The 15,991-nt window shown below is 43.7% G+C and overlaps 3 protein-coding genes across 6 annotated transcripts; all 3 read right to left on the minus strand.

Moving 5' to 3' along the window:
* Nucleotides 1-236: 236 nt before the first annotated feature.
* On the minus strand, nt 237-2,211 carry LOC135944787 (uncharacterized). Of its 4 annotated transcripts, none has more exons than XM_065491989.1 (6): nt 2,063-2,211; nt 1,847-2,006; nt 1,499-1,792; nt 1,133-1,335; nt 780-1,077; nt 237-727 (listed from the first exon to the last, which is right to left on the minus strand). In XM_065491989.1, the coding sequence occupies exons 1-6, from the start codon at nt 2,072-2,074 to the stop codon at nt 504-506; spliced, it is 1,191 nt and encodes a 396-aa protein (XP_065348061.1). In that variant the 5' UTR covers nt 2,075-2,211; the 3' UTR covers nt 237-503. The 4 variants fall into 4 exon arrangements, with proteins under 4 accessions (XP_065348061.1, XP_065348060.1, XP_065348059.1 ...); XM_065491988.1 differs by having other exon boundaries at nt 1,133-1,350; XM_065491987.1 differs by having other exon boundaries at nt 1,484-1,792.
* Nucleotides 2,212-3,946: 1,735 nt separating this feature from the next.
* LOC135944785 (pupal cuticle protein 36-like) lies at nt 3,947-6,454 on the minus strand. Its single transcript, XM_065491983.1, has 4 exons — nt 6,329-6,454; nt 5,185-5,656; nt 4,875-5,125; nt 3,947-4,816 (listed from the first exon to the last, which is right to left on the minus strand). The coding sequence occupies exons 1-4, from the start codon at nt 6,338-6,340 to the stop codon at nt 4,049-4,051; spliced, it is 1,503 nt and encodes a 500-aa protein (XP_065348055.1). The 5' UTR covers nt 6,341-6,454; the 3' UTR covers nt 3,947-4,048.
* Nucleotides 6,455-10,622: 4,168 nt separating this feature from the next.
* LOC135944784 (SET and MYND domain-containing protein 4-like) lies at nt 10,623-12,612 on the minus strand. Its single transcript, XM_065491982.1, has 4 exons — nt 12,356-12,612; nt 11,723-12,302; nt 11,146-11,667; nt 10,623-11,090 (listed from the first exon to the last, which is right to left on the minus strand). Exons 1-4 carry the CDS (start codon nt 12,586-12,588, stop codon nt 10,671-10,673), a joined length of 1,755 nt encoding a protein of 584 aa, XP_065348054.1. The 5' UTR covers nt 12,589-12,612; the 3' UTR covers nt 10,623-10,670.
* Nucleotides 12,613-15,991: the final 3,379 nt, after the last annotated feature.

Below are 15,991 nucleotides of genomic sequence, written 5' to 3' on the forward strand. Positions count from 1 at the left end.
CTTTCAATTATTTAGATTGAAATTACTTTGATCAAGATTTTTCTGTTTCTAATTTAATTAAATATATTAACTTTGAATTTCTATTGTTATTAATTGCAATTACTTTAACGCAAACAGACTAAACAATATGAATTGTTTCTTGAGTTATCATTCAACCAATTGACCATCCATCCATGAAGAAATGAATGGTTTAATTTCTAGTTTTCTACTTGCAGGGGTCTAGTATAAAGGAAAACTTGTTTCGTTTGGTAAAATCCAAAAGCAATATTTGCTTTATTAAACGTTAATACATCGTTTTTCATATGGTGATATGGACCACAGTACATTATTTGGCTTTATAAAATGTTGGTGTAGCTTTCACTTTTTAACCTGTATGGAGTGCAGGAATTTTTTCTCTAGTTTTATCACATTTCAACAATTATCGGATGTTGGTTATATACAATTTAGTTTGAAAATAGGAACCACGCACCCAGCCGCCTCGTGAGAAGCTTCCGGGATCTTGATTAGTGCTTGCCGTAGCTGATGCTAGCGTGGCTGCTGCCGCCGCTGCCGCCGCTGCCACCTCCCAGGCTAATAGAGTGTCCGCCTCCCAAGCCAGAGCTGCCTCCGTGGCCACCTCCAAAGCCAGAGCCGCCTCCGAATCCAGAGCCACCTCCGTGGCCGCCTCCAAATCCAGAGCCACCTCCGAAGCCGGCGCCAGCGCCATGACCTCCGAATCCGCCTCCTCCTAACGAAATAAATTTCATGTTGAATTATTTTTTATGATGTATATATTTTACCGAAACCTCCAGCGCCTCCTCCGAATCCACCAGCACCTCCGAAACCGCCAGCACCTCCGGCACCACCTCCAAGGGAACCTCCGAGCTGTCCGACGTTGTTGTTGGTACCGACGACGACAGGAGAGGCGATGACGTAGGGCTGAGGAACGTTGACGGGAACGGCCTTAGGCACGCTCACGGGGACGGAATAAGGAACGGCGATGGGCACGGGCCTGGAAACGGCGACAGGGACGGGCCTGGGGATGGACACGGGGTAGGGCCTGTCGACCGGCACGGCGTAAGGACGAGGGATCGTCACCTGAAAGGTTAATTCGTTAAATATTTTCCTTTTGAATAAAAATTGTGCAACTTGCCTGGACAGCTTGGGGAACCTCAATGGGGACGGGTCTTGGCACGGCCACGGGGAAGGGCTGGGGCACAGCGATGGGCACCGGCCTGTTGATGGTGATGGCAATGGGCTGGGGAACGTTCACGTGCTGGGTGGTCGTGATCACGCGGACGGGCGCCTGACCGTTGCCTCCAGCACCACCGGCTCCACCGGCACCTCCGGCTCCACCTGTGAAAATTCCACCTTTGTGAAATTCAAACAAAATTGTAGTTCTAATCGCGTATTTGATAAAAAAATAATGTTTCAAAATTCCTTGATGGTGGAATTTACTTTAGCCACTATATTAAAGATGGGAAAAGTGCAAAAATAAAGATACCAGCGTCATCTCCACCTCCAAAACCACCGGCGCCGCTTCCGCCAAAGCCGCCAGCTCCGCTGCCTCCGAATCCGCCTCCAGAGCCGCCTCCGTAGCCGCCTCCAGCACCGCCTCCGTAACCGCCTCCAGAGCTGCCTCCGTAGCCTCCTCCAGCGCTGCCGCCGTAGCCGCCTCCGGAGCTTCCTCCGTAGCTGCCTCCGGCGCTAGCACCATAGCCGCCGTCACCGCCCCCGAATCCGCCGTGTCCGCCGCCGCCTCCTAGGGAGATGCTGCCTCCAGAGTATCCACCGGCATCGCCGCCGCCACCACCTACAAAATTTAGAAAAATAAATTTTGGAATTAAAAGAGCAAAAAATATGTTACCGATTCCTCCGTGGTCGCTGCCTCCGCCGAATCCGCCGGCCAGACCCCTCTTCTCCTTTTTGTCCGACGCGGCCGCCTGGACTTCAACGGTGACCTTGGTCTCTTTGGCTTTGGCCGCCTCCTCTGCGGTGGCCAGAGCAACCAAGAGGACTGCGCATACCTAAAATAGTTGGCAAATAAATTTTTGGATTTTTTTGAATGCTGCGCTTAGCTCACCAGGAACCTCATCTTGTGAGCTGCAGCTGTACTGTGATGCTCTTCTGTGGGTCCAAGCTCTTTTATAGTGTTGCGGACCCTTCACTATCATCCAAGCGCATCTGGCCGCCATTGTCCAAGCAGATGGTGTTCCTGCCGGAAGGATGTGTTCAGGCGAAGCACTTTTGCGCAGATTTCGCTCAGTCATATGGAGAGAAATTCCTTCTGCAGCGCAAAAAAAATTAGAGATCATCAATCCGAAAATGCTCAACAAGCGCGAGATGTGCAAGTTGCGTTAAAATTAATCTACAAGTTTAATTGCCTTCAAGTGTATTTCGCTCTTTTCTGTCGTTCGTACTAGTAATTACTGCTAATTGTACATTTCTGCTGAGAAATTACAGGCTTGAGAATAATTATACTCACTGGGAGGTATGCATCGAGCCAGTGTGAAAATCAACTCGCGTTGCATACGTGACAGGCGCGTTTCTGCATCTACTTCTCGCACAGCAGGACAACTTGTCGCGGTGCAAGGAAAAATTTTTAATTAAATTAGTTACACAGTAAGAGAAATTTGTTGTAATTATACAATCACTCTTGGCGAGGAAAATAGATTTCGAAACTGCCGTTGACGAACAATGGCGCTATTAATTTTTGTTCTTGATTGCTAAACTCAAAGTAAAAAAATCACAATATATGACCATAAGAAATTGAAATGTTTAATAATACAAATATGGACATCATTTGTTCTGGATTCTCTGCAGCGCCAATCATGGGTTAGAGCAGAGCTATTGTTATTTTGCTCATTTTCTACACCAGTTGCGACCAGTGAGCTTTCTTTTCATTTTTTCTTGGAAAAAACACATTTAATCCGTCACGTTCACGTTGCTCTTTAGATTCAAACATTAATACTTCGCGGCTGAACGCTTTAAGAAGCGACCAAAGGCGCAAATTATGAGGAAGCTAGCCATTATACAAAGAGTGCTCGCTGGTGCGAACAGCCCTTCCAGAAGCATTGCCACTGCAACAATCAAAGCTTCATTATAAAGCCCGATGTGAGTGATGTGGCAGGGCCATTTCTCCAAAGCGTGATCCATCGCTTGGCACCTGATAGCGGAATAAACATTGAACATTACTTGCTAATTTATCCAAACGGGTTTGTTGTTTAAATGAATATTTATTAATGGCTGCACTTAATTTCCATCAAAGGAATTTTAAAAATCGATATGTTCTAAAAACATATAGCATAAAACTGGTTAAATAACTCTTGGAAATTATTAATTTCTTCTCAATTCAGTTCTAAAAGCTATACAGCCGCAGTTTTTTTTAGATTAGTAACGTGTGTTTACATATTAAATAGTTTAAGATATAAGAAGTGTTCTTTATGTGCTGAATTTCATTTGACGAGTACCGCTTGATTCTTATTCTGACAATAATGTATTGTGCATATGTATTTTTACTCAATTTGCCTGTCACGGTTGTCAGTTATCTCTTTTGAATTAACCAGAACTAAAAGAAGATTGAAATTTGTACTGTTTACAATACCATTCAAAATTTCACGACTTAAACTTTGAGAGCAGCAAGATTAAATAAAAACAGTTATTTTCTACTGTGTTCATTAAAGTATGAAAGAGATGCACATCTTACTAGCTCATAATGATTTCAGCGAAATAAGTCGTAGTATCACAACTTGCTTTCTGAGGTTGGACAGTGCATTTGTCATTTAATACGCACCTGCAACTGAAAGTAAGTAAATGATAATAGAAAGTGCAATGAACACCAAGACAAAGTGAAAAGTGTGTAATTTAAACCAACAAGTGGCCTTCTTTTGTGTAAAACTCGCGATGACTATTGAATCAATTGCATGAATCGGGTTTATTTTTAGCAAGCAAAGTAAACTTCAGCATGTGTATTTTATAAATATAAAAAATTATTTTATTCACTGCACTCAGCAGAATTTACACCTAGGTACAAAAATTTTGACGCCGGCAAATTGTGCGCCGAACTGACTTAGTATTTGGAGGGGGCGCCGTAGCTGCTGGACAACGATCCAGATGAGCTGTAGCTGCCCGATGACAGGGAGGAACCGCCGTGTCCGCTGAGGGCAGGGGTGCCGTAGGACGTGGTCAAAGATGGAGAGCCGTACGAGTTGGACAGGGATGATCCGTAGGACGAGTAGGACGGGGATCCGTAGGAGGAGGAGAGGGATGGAGATCCATAAGAGGAGGAGAGCGACGAGCCTCCGTAAGAGGAGTAAGATGGACTTCCGTACGAGGAGGACAGGGCAGGGGTGCCGTAGGAGGTTGACAGACCAGATCCGTGGCCAAGGGACGATCCAAGGGATGATCCAAAGGATGAGCCGTAGGATGAGCCGAAGGACGAACCGTACGAGCCAGAGCCGTCAGTGGTCAGGAGGCCGGTGGTGGGGATGCCGGAGGAGGTGGCCAGGCCATTGCTGCTGGACAGACCTCCGTAGGAGCCACCGCTCAGGGAGGAACCGCCGAAGGAAGATCCACCGTAGGAGCCACCGCCCAGGGAAGATCCACCGTAGGAGCCACCGCTCAGGGAAGATCCACCGTAGGAGCCACCGCCCAGGGAGGAACCACCGAAGGACGAGCCGAGGGAAGATCCGCTACCGACGGAGACGGCGATGGGCTGGGGGACGGCCACGGGCTGAGGCACGGGAACGGGCACGGGCCTGGGGACGGCGACGGGGACGGGGTGGGGCACGGAGACGGGCACTGGCTTGGGCACATGCACGGCCTGGGGAACGGGAACCTGCGGATGCAATTTGATGTTTAGACTTGGCCAATTAATAATCAAGTTGTAAGCTCACCTTGACGGGGTAAGGGCGGGGCACGGCGACGGGGTAGGGCCTAGGGACGGTGACGGGAACAGCCTGAGGAACGTGGACGGGGTAGGGACGAGGAACGTTGACGGGGTACGGCTGAGGAACGGAGACGGGCACGGGCTGGTTGACCTGCACGGGGAAGGGCTGGGGCACGGGGTAGGCGCGAGGGACGGTCACAGTGTTGACAGTAACGCGACCAACGCCAATACCGGAGCCAAGGCCATTACCAGAAAATCCTGTAAAACATCCAAGCATTAGAAGATATCTCTTAAAAATTAAATCAAATTTCACATACCTCCCAATCCGTTTCCAAGACCAAGTCCGCCATAGGAGAGACCAGAAAGTCCAGAGAATCCACCGAGTCCCGAAAGACCGCCAAGTCCGTTGCCTCCATAGCCATATCCAAGTCCATAAGACGAGCCAAGTCCGTAGCCCGATCCAAGTCCATAGCTAGAGCCGAGTCCGTAGCCCGATCCAAGTCCGTGGCTTGATCCAAGCCCGAAGCTTGATCCAAGTCCATAATTTGATCCAAGTCCGTAGCTAGAGCCGAGTCCGTAGCTGGATCCCAGGCTGGACGAGTGGCCTCCAACAGTGGCAGACGTAAGCCCAGAAGAACCATGACTGGCGCCGGAGAGCCCGGAGGAAAGTCCAGAGGAAATCGAGGCGCTGGAACCGTAGTTGTTTGCCACGATTCCTCGTTTGTCCTTTTTGGGCTCTTCGACGGCGGCGGCAACCGCGCACAGTGCAATAAGCAAAACTGTGGTCCTCTGCAGAAAGATGAAAATTATTAATTGTACTCCAATTGCCGAGAGTGGAACACTTAAAGCGGAAAATAATCTCGAAAGCTGAATTGTAAAAATCTGCTAGTCATTGTTTATGCGAGAAACGGGTACTTTTACATTTTGCACGCGGACACATCGTAAGCAAAGAATACAAAGGGAGATCGCATTTCTGAAAGTGACCGCCCAAGTGAAATTGCGCTCTGCACGTAGGTGTACGATTGAATCCGGGGCGCGCGCTTAAATTCTCTTTACTTTCTGTTTCACTCAACGCCGCGAGATGAGAATTATATTTAAATGCTTTTTGAAAGTTCAATTCTTTGCATTAGAGGAAATGAATCAAGTATTTAACTTTGATTTTCTAATATTTTCCTCATTTTAAATTTTTACAAAATACAAATTTTGAATAGCAAAAATTTGAACCAGTAATTTAAGGAAAATCTGGACTAGATTATTTCTTTTTTTAAAATGTCAACTTTGTATAGAGACACAAAAAACAAGAGCTGACAATGAATAAAAAATCAATGATGCCTGTCGTTTGTATTGAATCAACGAATCGATAATGGATTTAGTTGTTCAAACGCTAAATTCGCGTCAGCTTTCCGGATAACTGAGCGAACACGAACGCTATAATAGCAAATTGAGCGGAACCCAACTCACCGTGGTCTTCATGGCTGGTGGAGTGCGACTGATGATGCCACAACAGTGCGACCCCCCTTTATATATGCGCCCCTAGACCCTGACCAGAGAAGGTTAACTCGCGGCGGGTGCAAAGGGGAACTTTCGCTGATGGTCCACTCCCAGGCGGGTCTTCCTCCACGCCCTTCCCTTCCACACACGCCGGGTGTACGTACGTTCAAGTGAACGTGAACCGGTCTCGAGAGGAAGATCGCATAATAAATTTATCTGCTCACTTTTAGCGCAGACGCTGCACACACGCGCTCGCGTGTGCTACACTTATAGGTGCCTTGCTTTCATTCTAGCAGGCCGAGAGTTCGCCGGCAGATCGCATTCCGCGATGCAGCCAAAGCCCCTTTGCGTGCGAGACACGGCTCCGAGCCCTCAAATTCATACACATAATTTTACTCGAGAAAGTGACATCAAAAAACTCTTTGCCGCTACTCAATGACGCAAGTTTTTTTACTGAGAATTATCTGGTTTTGTTGGAACTCCTCTCAATGCAGACTAGATGTCTTAGTTAGATATCAAAAGTTGTTTTCAAGGAACGGTTTAACACTTTTATTTAATTCATTGTCGCTCATGCAATTTCATAATTTTCTGAAAATAACAGTTATTTTTAACAATTTTAACAGATTGTACGGGACAAAGGTAGCGATTGACAATATATCAATGAGAAAAAATATTGGAAATACTTTAAATTTAATGTTATAATTTAGAGTATAATCTTGAAAATAATTTAAACGTCGAATTTGAATTATACTCGAAACAGAAATGTGTTTCAAACATAATTCTTATCACGTCATGTTAAATTTATTTTGAGCGAAGAATACAATCGCACTCTTCGCTTCATAATAATTGAAAAAAAGCGAAATAAATGAACTCTCTCTGTGATTTAATTTATATTCCAATTTATCTAGCGCACGCATTATATTTAAAAGGGTCATTAAATGTCCCCTTGTGATTAGTAAACCGGTCCATTGTTTTCCGCAGTTTCACAATCTAATTATTTAATGATTTTGTTCGATTTGGCGTGGACCAAGCTGGCCAGTGCCCCTCTGTTTCGCAATAACGAAATGCAATATCCACTTCAGCTTTCTTTTGTTCTCCCTTTTTGCACCGAAAAACCTGTTGGTCAGGAAAAGGTTGGCCCCTTCACGCTCTACGTGATGTGAATTGAGGAAAGACTGAAAATTAGATCTTACTCGTGGAAATTGCACCGAGATGTGTATGTAATTTACGTGTCAGACGAAATAAAAGCATGCACGCTTCTTAGATTTGCTTAATAATTTTACCCACTATCGCGAGCAACAATCGCAGCTTGGACCCAATTAGCTTAAAAGCTTTTCAGCCTAGGCCTTTTTCTCTAAAAATCTGGAACAAGCCATCCAGTAAACGACCGGCCAGCAGCTCAGCGCAGATTATGATCCAGTTTGTTCAATTCTGCGAGAAAGTATGTTGCGCGAACGGAGCGATGTAATTAAATGTAAATCTGCACCGAAAAGCGAGCAATTTGACGTGTGTAATTGTTCGCCTCGCGGTAGACCGGGTGTGGCGTCTTGCCAAAAAGCATATACCCTTTCTTCGGCGTGGATGTGGGTTAACAACCTGCGAGAGGTTGCACCTGAGCTGCGAGATCATCCATCATAAGTGAAAACTAGTCGCGCGCCTTGAAAGGGGATCAACAATTTCGACAGATTGGTATTGTATCAATGAATGATCACGCATCCGTATTAATTGGCGGCGGTTCCTTGCCCTAGGTCAGTCTTCCGCTAGGCCAGTGCGCACGTTATCACTCAATTATATAACTTATAGGATATGTTGCCTCCGGCTGTATAGTAGTAGCTGACCTATCCAACAACAATCCATCAAAATATTTAGACTGCTTCCTTTCACCATTTAGATAGTGGTTTCGTTTGATTAAAACGTGAAATTGTAATCCTTTCAAAATTGAAGCAAGCCACAGAATTGTTAATATGCATTACTTGAAGTTCAAAATCGACTTACAAATATATAAAGTTATTTTTAAAACGATTTTTTTATCATTAGAAGCCCAGCTAACTCGGACAAATTTAACTATCGGCTAGTGCTCACTAGGCTATTAATTGCAAAAAATAATTTAAAACAGTATTTTATAAATTTCCTTTTCACTTAATTTTTCTCAAGGTAGCTGGTTTTATATTCTTGGAAGTTCGACAGCGATCAAAATATTTACTTTTAATCATTTCATCATATTGGCGCGTTTGTTCAGTGCCAAAATTACCATAAAATAGTGAATAAACTTGATTTATGCATGTCATGTTATCCAACGACATAACATTCTCAATAACAAGTTTTTATATTTCATATTTGTTTCAAAATATCAAAGTGTAATGAATAACTAAGAGAAATTTCAGCTTGGAGATAGTGGCAATTGGAAAGTATTCTCCTTCAAACCATAGAGAAATAAGAACGAGTCGAATTAAATACTGTTTTTAAAAATTGTAAAGAGTTTTCAAACTGATTAACAGCCTGCCAATTTTTTCACTTGGAAATTTCTTTGCCTTATGTTGATAATGCAACACTAACGTATTCATTAATTAAAAAGGAGTGCTATTTATTTTTTACTTTCAGCCCGTCATGCAAAATAATCGAGTGTGCATGGCATGCCTTTCAATTCATCGCACGTCAACAAGATCACTGCGCACTGGATTGATTGCGGAAACAATCCAGTTTTTCGCCAACAACATTTTGACTTGCATAACGAGATCGCCAGCCAGGGAAATTGCTTGCCTGCAATAATAGCGCTCGATATATCCATTACAGTCGTTTCCCGTTGGAACGTAAATTCGCCGCATGGAGCGAGACATCCCTTTTAATTGCACACACAGCCACACAATCTCCGCCCGCGGCGATCAACCTGCGACTGATCTCATTGTGACGGCATCCGCAGCTGCAAAAAAGCGGGCATGCAGCAGATGTGGCGATCGATATACATAAATAGAACTACTATTCGTCCGCTATAACTCTCTCGATCTTTCACATTTCGCTTTTGATTCAGGCACGCGAGACAAAAGGAAGTGGTGAAATCAAACCACATTTTATGGCACCTTTCTGTTTCGCAGAAGGTGAACATTAACATCTTTAGCTGCAATTTTTGAATCTTTTCCCTGTTTTTATAAGAATTGGTGCAGGTTTATTGCGACCTGGAAGTTGCATAAAAGCCATTTCACGAAATCGGGCTCTCAAAAACTGGTTAGATGAATGATGGGAAAAAATACGCACTTTTATTTCAAGTTGCGAAGTGACTTTTCGCTCCACAAGGGGGAGATATGAAAAATGGATCTGACACGCTGAAATAGGGTCCCCCTACTGCGACTTTCCACGAAGTTTTAAGTAAGACACTTTTGCTTTTGATATTTATTATAATAGAGAGCGAGTGACCAGGCACATATCGTAATAGCAAGAGACGTGAACGACAAGATAATTTTGAATCTTTTCCACGATGATGGGATTAAATTTTATTTGACACAAGCTACAAAGGGATTATTAAACGAGTCCTTTCACTGCAGCCTTTGACACGATGTGCGCGTTAAAGTATCTCAGTGCCTAATGGCTTTCGGAGAGCTTTTAATGTGCTCTAGCGAACGCGAACATCACTAAATCAGAGCGAGCGACCGTCTGGACAAGTGCAGCGCAACAAATTGAGTGCGTGGATGATTGTGAGAGAGCTAGACGGCTGGGCAGCTCTCTCCGATCCGCGACAGCGACGTGTGTCGGTGTTGGTGCACCTCATCCTGGATCCCAGCATTATTTTTCCTCGCTTAACGTGACACGCGACAGAAGAGAAAAGTGAAGGAGGATCAATCACGCGTTGTTTGTGTTTCCCTTTGTGAGGCATCGACAGCAACAGCGACAGCATAGGGAAACATTGCATAATTGCTGGAGAAATTTTCCATCAACGCATTTTTTGATCGTGAAATAAATCACCGCTTGCTTCTTCAATTTATTTTTAATAAAGCATTCCAGGAGAAGATTTAAAATTTCAGAGCAGAAAATTTTAATGGATTCGTCAGGCGTGAAAGCAAGAACTTAAATTACAGTAATAATAATAACACAGTCAATTTGCTCCACAGAGTGCAAAAGATTTCACAAGAGGATCATTTTCCTTATGAGATGTAATCTGTCAAATTAAACATGGAAAGTAGTCCATGCGGTGGCATATCAACTCGATTTTAAAAATGTGGTCTGGCCAGCCGCAATTATCATGCAATAACTTTTACACCTGCCGCAGTCATTTCAGCTTTAACACGAACAACTTTTTATTAATGCAATGAACCAGGGCCTACTCCACGAAGATCTCATCAAGAGCGACCAGGGCGTGTTTAGGCTTGATATTGCTCACGTTGCCCTGTTTGGCGACGGCCATTCTGATGCGTTCCTGCAGCATGTGGAATTCTTTGGTGTGCGTCTCCTTGCGCATTTCCATCTCCTCGGCCTTGAGGAAGGCGTAAGGCAGCAGGTCGGTGGTCAGGGGCGCCTCGACGAGCATGGCCACCTCCTGGTCTTGGGGGTCGCAGCTGTCCAGCTTGTCCAGCGTGTCCCAGTTCTGTTCGCAAGCCTCGCACTTGCACTCGAGCCCTCCAGACTGGAAACAGGCATCCTGGAGGAGGCTCTGGCGCAGGGCCCGACCTATTTTCAGGAAGTCAACTTCAGGGTAGAGGCACTGGGTTACCAGACTGCCAGCAGTGATCAGACGAGTCGCCTGGATTTGAGTGGGTATTAATATCAGGTTTGTTATAAATTAATAAATAAATTGCCTGCATGATCAAGCGTCGACCAAGGCTGAAGGTGGTGGTGTTTGGCGAGCAGGCGTGGCTCACCAGAGCCGTGACAGGGTAGACCCCAAGTCCGACTGCACTGTTTGAGTCTTCGCCCAGGTAGCCGCCAAAGGGAACCACTTGGTCGATGCTGAACGTCGCAGCAGACAACCTCGTCACGAGTTCACCCAGGGAAAGCACCAGCTGGTCGAAATCTGGTGACTGCTCCTCGTAGCCGAGTATCCTGGCCCACAGAGTGAAGAACATTGTCAGCATGGCCTTGTTTTCAGACAGGATAGGACGTTGCAGGAAAAGCGAATTTGGGTCGCTCGAGAGCAGCGGCTTCGTGTAGCCGAGTTGGTCGTCCCTCTGGCACTTGGTGATGTCGTGAGCCAGCTTTAGTTTCATCAAGTTGAGCATGTTGAACTGGACGCCGGCCGATTGCAGAGCTGGCATCAGGGCGCACTCTTTGGAGTGCAAATCCTTGGCTTCAGCCTTGCACTTTTCGCTGCAGTACACCTCCTTAGAGTTTTGTTACATAATTTGGATCTGATTAATTTTTTGAAACAAATCTTACCCATTGGCACGTGTCGCACGGAATGAGGTTTAAGGCGTGATGCATGCAGGAGCAGCATCTGTCCAGCTGATCAGGGTTGAGGAACGAGACCAGTGGCTCCTCAGATATGAGAATTTCGCCTGCCTTGATCTCTCTGGTGGCCACGAAGCGGTGGATCTTGTTCTCCGAGTCGACCTCCAGCTTCAGAGCATCGCTGACGCACGGAACGAGCGGATTAGCGGTGCTTACGGCCAGTTTGCCGCAGTCAGTGACCGTCATTCTGGCCGCCAGTTCGCAAATTTCGCGCTCAGTGTCTCCAGAGTCAGCCTCCTGCTTGGTTGGCTGCGCCGCTTTGGCCATGTATTTGAGGCACAGATCGAGCTTGTTCTTCAGCTTGATTTGTGACTCAGGGTCCAATGTGCAGGCCAAAGCAGCATGCACGTCGCTGGCACAGGCGTTGAACTGACGCATTCGCAACAGGATTTCCGACCTGACGGTCAGGGCCTTGGCCCTGAGGCCTTCCTGGTCGCTTGGGATGTGGGCCAGACCTTTGTTCACTTTCGCCAAAGCGAATTCCAAGTCGTGAGTGAGCATGGAAATTCTGTAAAAATTTAGATATCAAATAATTTATTTTGTTGAACGGTTTCAACAAACCTTGCACTTTCCAAGTACTCGGTCTCGACGCATTCCGGAATCTTCTTATTCTGCACCTTCAGCTCAGGAAGTTGGAAATTCCTGAGGATGGCTTTGACGGATTCGACGCGCTCTCTGTCCTCTGGAATCGCGTTCAACTCGTTCATCAGCTCCTCGCCTGACTTTCCCTCCTGGACATTGTCCAAGTGCTGAAGAAGCTTGTCTGAAACTTCCAAAATCAGATATTCGGCCATCCTTCTAAATTCTTTCAGAGGAATTGACCGTTCAAGCTGCTTTTGTTTGGTTTTCAGCTATTCTTTGCTGGCTGATTGTTGAAAAAAAATTTTTCAACTGTCAAAATTACTCAAAAATTGATGATGGAATGCAACAATAATTTTTTTAGTTTTTATTATGCTAGGTGTACATACCAGCACCAGCATTCTGAGCGACTTATTTGATCATTATTTGTAACACATACTTTCCAAATTAATATTCCGGTGTACAATTAATTAATTATTGCGTGCACAAATTAAAAATGAGCTAATTATGACGCAAAGGTTCTTCGAGTATATGCATAATAAAATCCAACAGCCCTTCACGCCATCAACACAAGACAGTTTTTTATTTGTCCATAAATTATCACCTTGTTCGTATTTTAGGAAAATAATATTTTACGCCCTAAATGGAAAGAGCAAATTCCTTTATTTATTTATTTTTTTATGATGCGTTGTCGGGTTTCAGGTGTTATTTTGCTTATGAATAAAAAGTCAAATCTTTTCCGTGTTGAGTTTTATTTTGCATGAAATTCTTTTTTAAGGACATCAAGTTATTTAATCATACATCATATGCACTGGCATCTGAGAGTTTCAGGTTTTGTAAAATGCAGAAGAAGTTTGAAAGTAAAAGTAAGTGGTTACTGCAGGCAAAATGAAATGCATTAAATCAATGCCGCCAGACCAAAATGCTTTCATGGAACAAAAAGGAAATACTTTACCTTCCCTTTGCGCACATTGTATAGATGCACGATTAATTATGGAAGCCATCTGTTTGATGATCTCCATTGCCAACGGCTGCAGTGGAAAGATAAATTGCCTCAATTTGGCTAATTTCCCCACGGGCGTAATTTTTGCATGCTCATTCTGCAATAAATTTCTTCCGACGCGCGTAGCAAAACCCGTTTGCATGCAATGAGAACAGTTTTGCTTAATGACTACGTGTCATCGGCAGTTTTATTTACTCTCGTGTTATCCAACATCTCCATTGTGTCAAAACACAGTCGGAGAAATTCTCCCGGTAAATCATCAAATTTCAATCTCCACCAATAACAAATTCATCGATCCCTCGCCCGAGGATGAAATAAAAAAAATCGTTTTCCTGGGTGTGAAACCGAGTGTATATACTTTTTTGTCTGGAGGCGTTGTTTTACCTCTGTGGCTTCGCATTTAAATTAAAAGGCTTTTGTAATTATGCCGTTGTACGCTGCTCGCCTTACTCGAGTTGATTATATTCTAGATCGAGTCTTTGCGCACCCAGGCACATGAGTGGATGTGGCTTCCTGCTCAGCTCGTTTCGGGCCAGACAACATGTCTTATTGTGCGATCATCGCGCCGCAATATATTAATCGCGCCGAGATGCGGTGCTTCCTGCTGGACCAAAAAGCAAAAAGCGGCTCCTCCTTTCACTGCAGTCGGCGCAGATAAACTGGCAGTTTTATACATTGAAGTCCGATCCATGTGCTAGTCCTTTTTCTTATTCGTTTTTACACAGCACGAGACTTTCCTTCTGTTGTTTTGAGTACAGTCACGGCTACAAATTAAATGTGGCCGCTTTCTTCGAATTTTGTCTGCCGATTCACGAGAGCCGAGACCCTCTAATTTGATGCAATTTACGCGAGACAATTGCCGTTTAATTGAATAGCGTGTACGACCTATCGCTCCTTTTCATTCAAATTAGCGGAGAGCAAAAGGCGCTGCCACACCAACCACCATCCATAATGCCCACCTTGCTCTTATCTCAGATCGCGGAGAGCAAACAAGCTCATGTCGCTCGCTGCGGTTGTGTGATTTTCACTTTGCATGTGTAATTTATGCGCAAAGTTGTTACTTTGAATCGGAATATTGTTTCTAATTTATTGAGCGGTTTTCAATATTCCGATTTTGTACCAACACTTGTTCCGATTCCCAATGCGACCGCGAGATCGTGCATGCGGCATCAAAGCTGAGAAAGTTCAACCAGATGAAACCCGATGCTGCTTTTGCTCCGCATTTTATTGGCACGAGTCCACATTGTGAATTTGATAGATTGCATACTGGTAAGCCCCAAATAAAATCAAAACTTGTTATAAATTAATCACTTTCGATTGAACTCCATCATAAATCAATCTGTGCGTGGGAATCTCGCACTTTATTCACACTCGACGCGTTAAAAAGCGTGTTGAACCGGAATTTCAGCGGTGCTGGTGAATTATAATTCTCCTTTCAGTGCGATTTTTGCAGCGCTCTCATTATCCCTAATCACTCTTCATTCACTGACGCTATAGTTGCTGACATGAAAATTCGATCACTTCCCCTGCTAATGTGTACAGTTCATTGTTCTCGATAACAATGGAATCAAACAATGCGGCGTGAACTTTAGCCTCTTCTCTGAAATTAAAAACTTCCGTGTCACCGAAACTACCAGATAAAAATACAATTGGATCAATCATCACATCAATATTTCCAAGAGCAAATCTGGCTAAATATTGAAGATATTATAATGATTTCATTGAAGGTCGTTCATGGGAGGAAAAGTTGTCGTTTTATTAATGCCCCCGCTAGTTTCAATTTTCAACTGCAGCCCTATTTCGTGGAGAATGAAATTTTAGATCATAAAGTAAAATTTAAAAAGATTAAAATATTAAATATACTGAAGTATTCATAACAATGATTCATGGCACACACTCGCTTTCCGTAATGTATATTTAAAGTTTTACTATATGATCTTAAAATACATATACAAATCGATTTGACATGAAATATGGCTGCAGTTGACCACGAAAACTAGTAGGCATTAATATAACGATGCATTTTTAATGAGGAATGTCCGATATTAATGATGTACACTTTTATGATACCCAAAAATTAGAAACACACTCGTTGCCTATTATCTTCATTTATATGAACTTTGCTCAAAATTTAAATTTGAAAGGATGAATTTACTAATTTAAAATTTATATTTAAATTGGGCAAATCTTAATAAAACTAAATGAAGAAAATTAAACAGAAAATTTAAGTCTTCAAATTTAATGTATAAATTTATTCACAACTCTGCACATGCGAGTGAAACTTAATAAAAAAAGATTGATCATCAATAATCGATTAACAAAATAAAATTGTTATATTAAAATAATAGTAAGCGATCCTATGATGTACAAAAATTGATGCAATTTTTATTCAACGAACAACTCAATCAAAAAATTGCCTAACTGATCCGCGACAAACACAAATGTTAAATAACAAATTAAACCTGAAGGAGTTTCTACGCAAATGAATAACAACGTTTGTAAAACTTCAATTGCATTTAATCACTTGTGAATAACCCATTTTCCAGCTTTATATCATTTACCGGAACGCGCCGGTCTGTTTGAGAATGCGAGCAGATCGGAATGACATGCAGTGA

This window comes from Cloeon dipterum, chromosome 4 (genome assembly GCF_949628265.1).
Source record: "Cloeon dipterum chromosome 4, ieCloDipt1.1, whole genome shotgun sequence".
Lineage (NCBI taxonomy): Eukaryota > Metazoa > Arthropoda > Insecta > Ephemeroptera > Baetidae > Cloeon > Cloeon dipterum.

Bases quoted from the DNA above. Each gene is read 5' to 3' on its own strand.
- LOC135944787 (XM_065491986.1), bottom strand. The intron at 1,793-1,846 runs GTAACATATTTT...TAAATTTTGTAG, and splicing joins CAGCGACCACGGAGGAATCG to GTGGTGGCGGCGGCGATGCC. The intron at 1,078-1,132 runs GCAAGTTGCACA...TTAACCTTTCAG, and splicing joins AGGTTCCCCAAGCTGTCCAG to GTGACGATCCCTCGTCCTTA.
- LOC135944785 (XM_065491983.1), bottom strand. The intron at 5,126-5,184 runs GTATGTGAAATT...GATGTTTTACAG, and splicing joins TCTTGGAAACGGATTGGGAG to GATTTTCTGGTAATGGCCTT. The intron at 4,817-4,874 runs GTGAGCTTACAA...TTGCATCCGCAG, and splicing joins CCCGCCCTTACCCCGTCAAG to GTTCCCGTTCCCCAGGCCGT.
- LOC135944784 (XM_065491982.1), bottom strand. From the start codon at position 12,588: ATGGCCGAATATCTGATTTTGGAAGTTTCAGACAAGCTTCTTCAGCAC. The intron at 12,303-12,355 runs GTTTGTTGAAAC...AAATTTTTACAG, and splicing joins GAGTACTTGGAAAGTGCAAG to AATTTCCATGCTCACTCACG. The intron at 11,091-11,145 runs GCAATTTATTTA...ACTCAAATCCAG, and splicing joins GTCGACGCTTGATCATGCAG to GCGACTCGTCTGATCACTGC.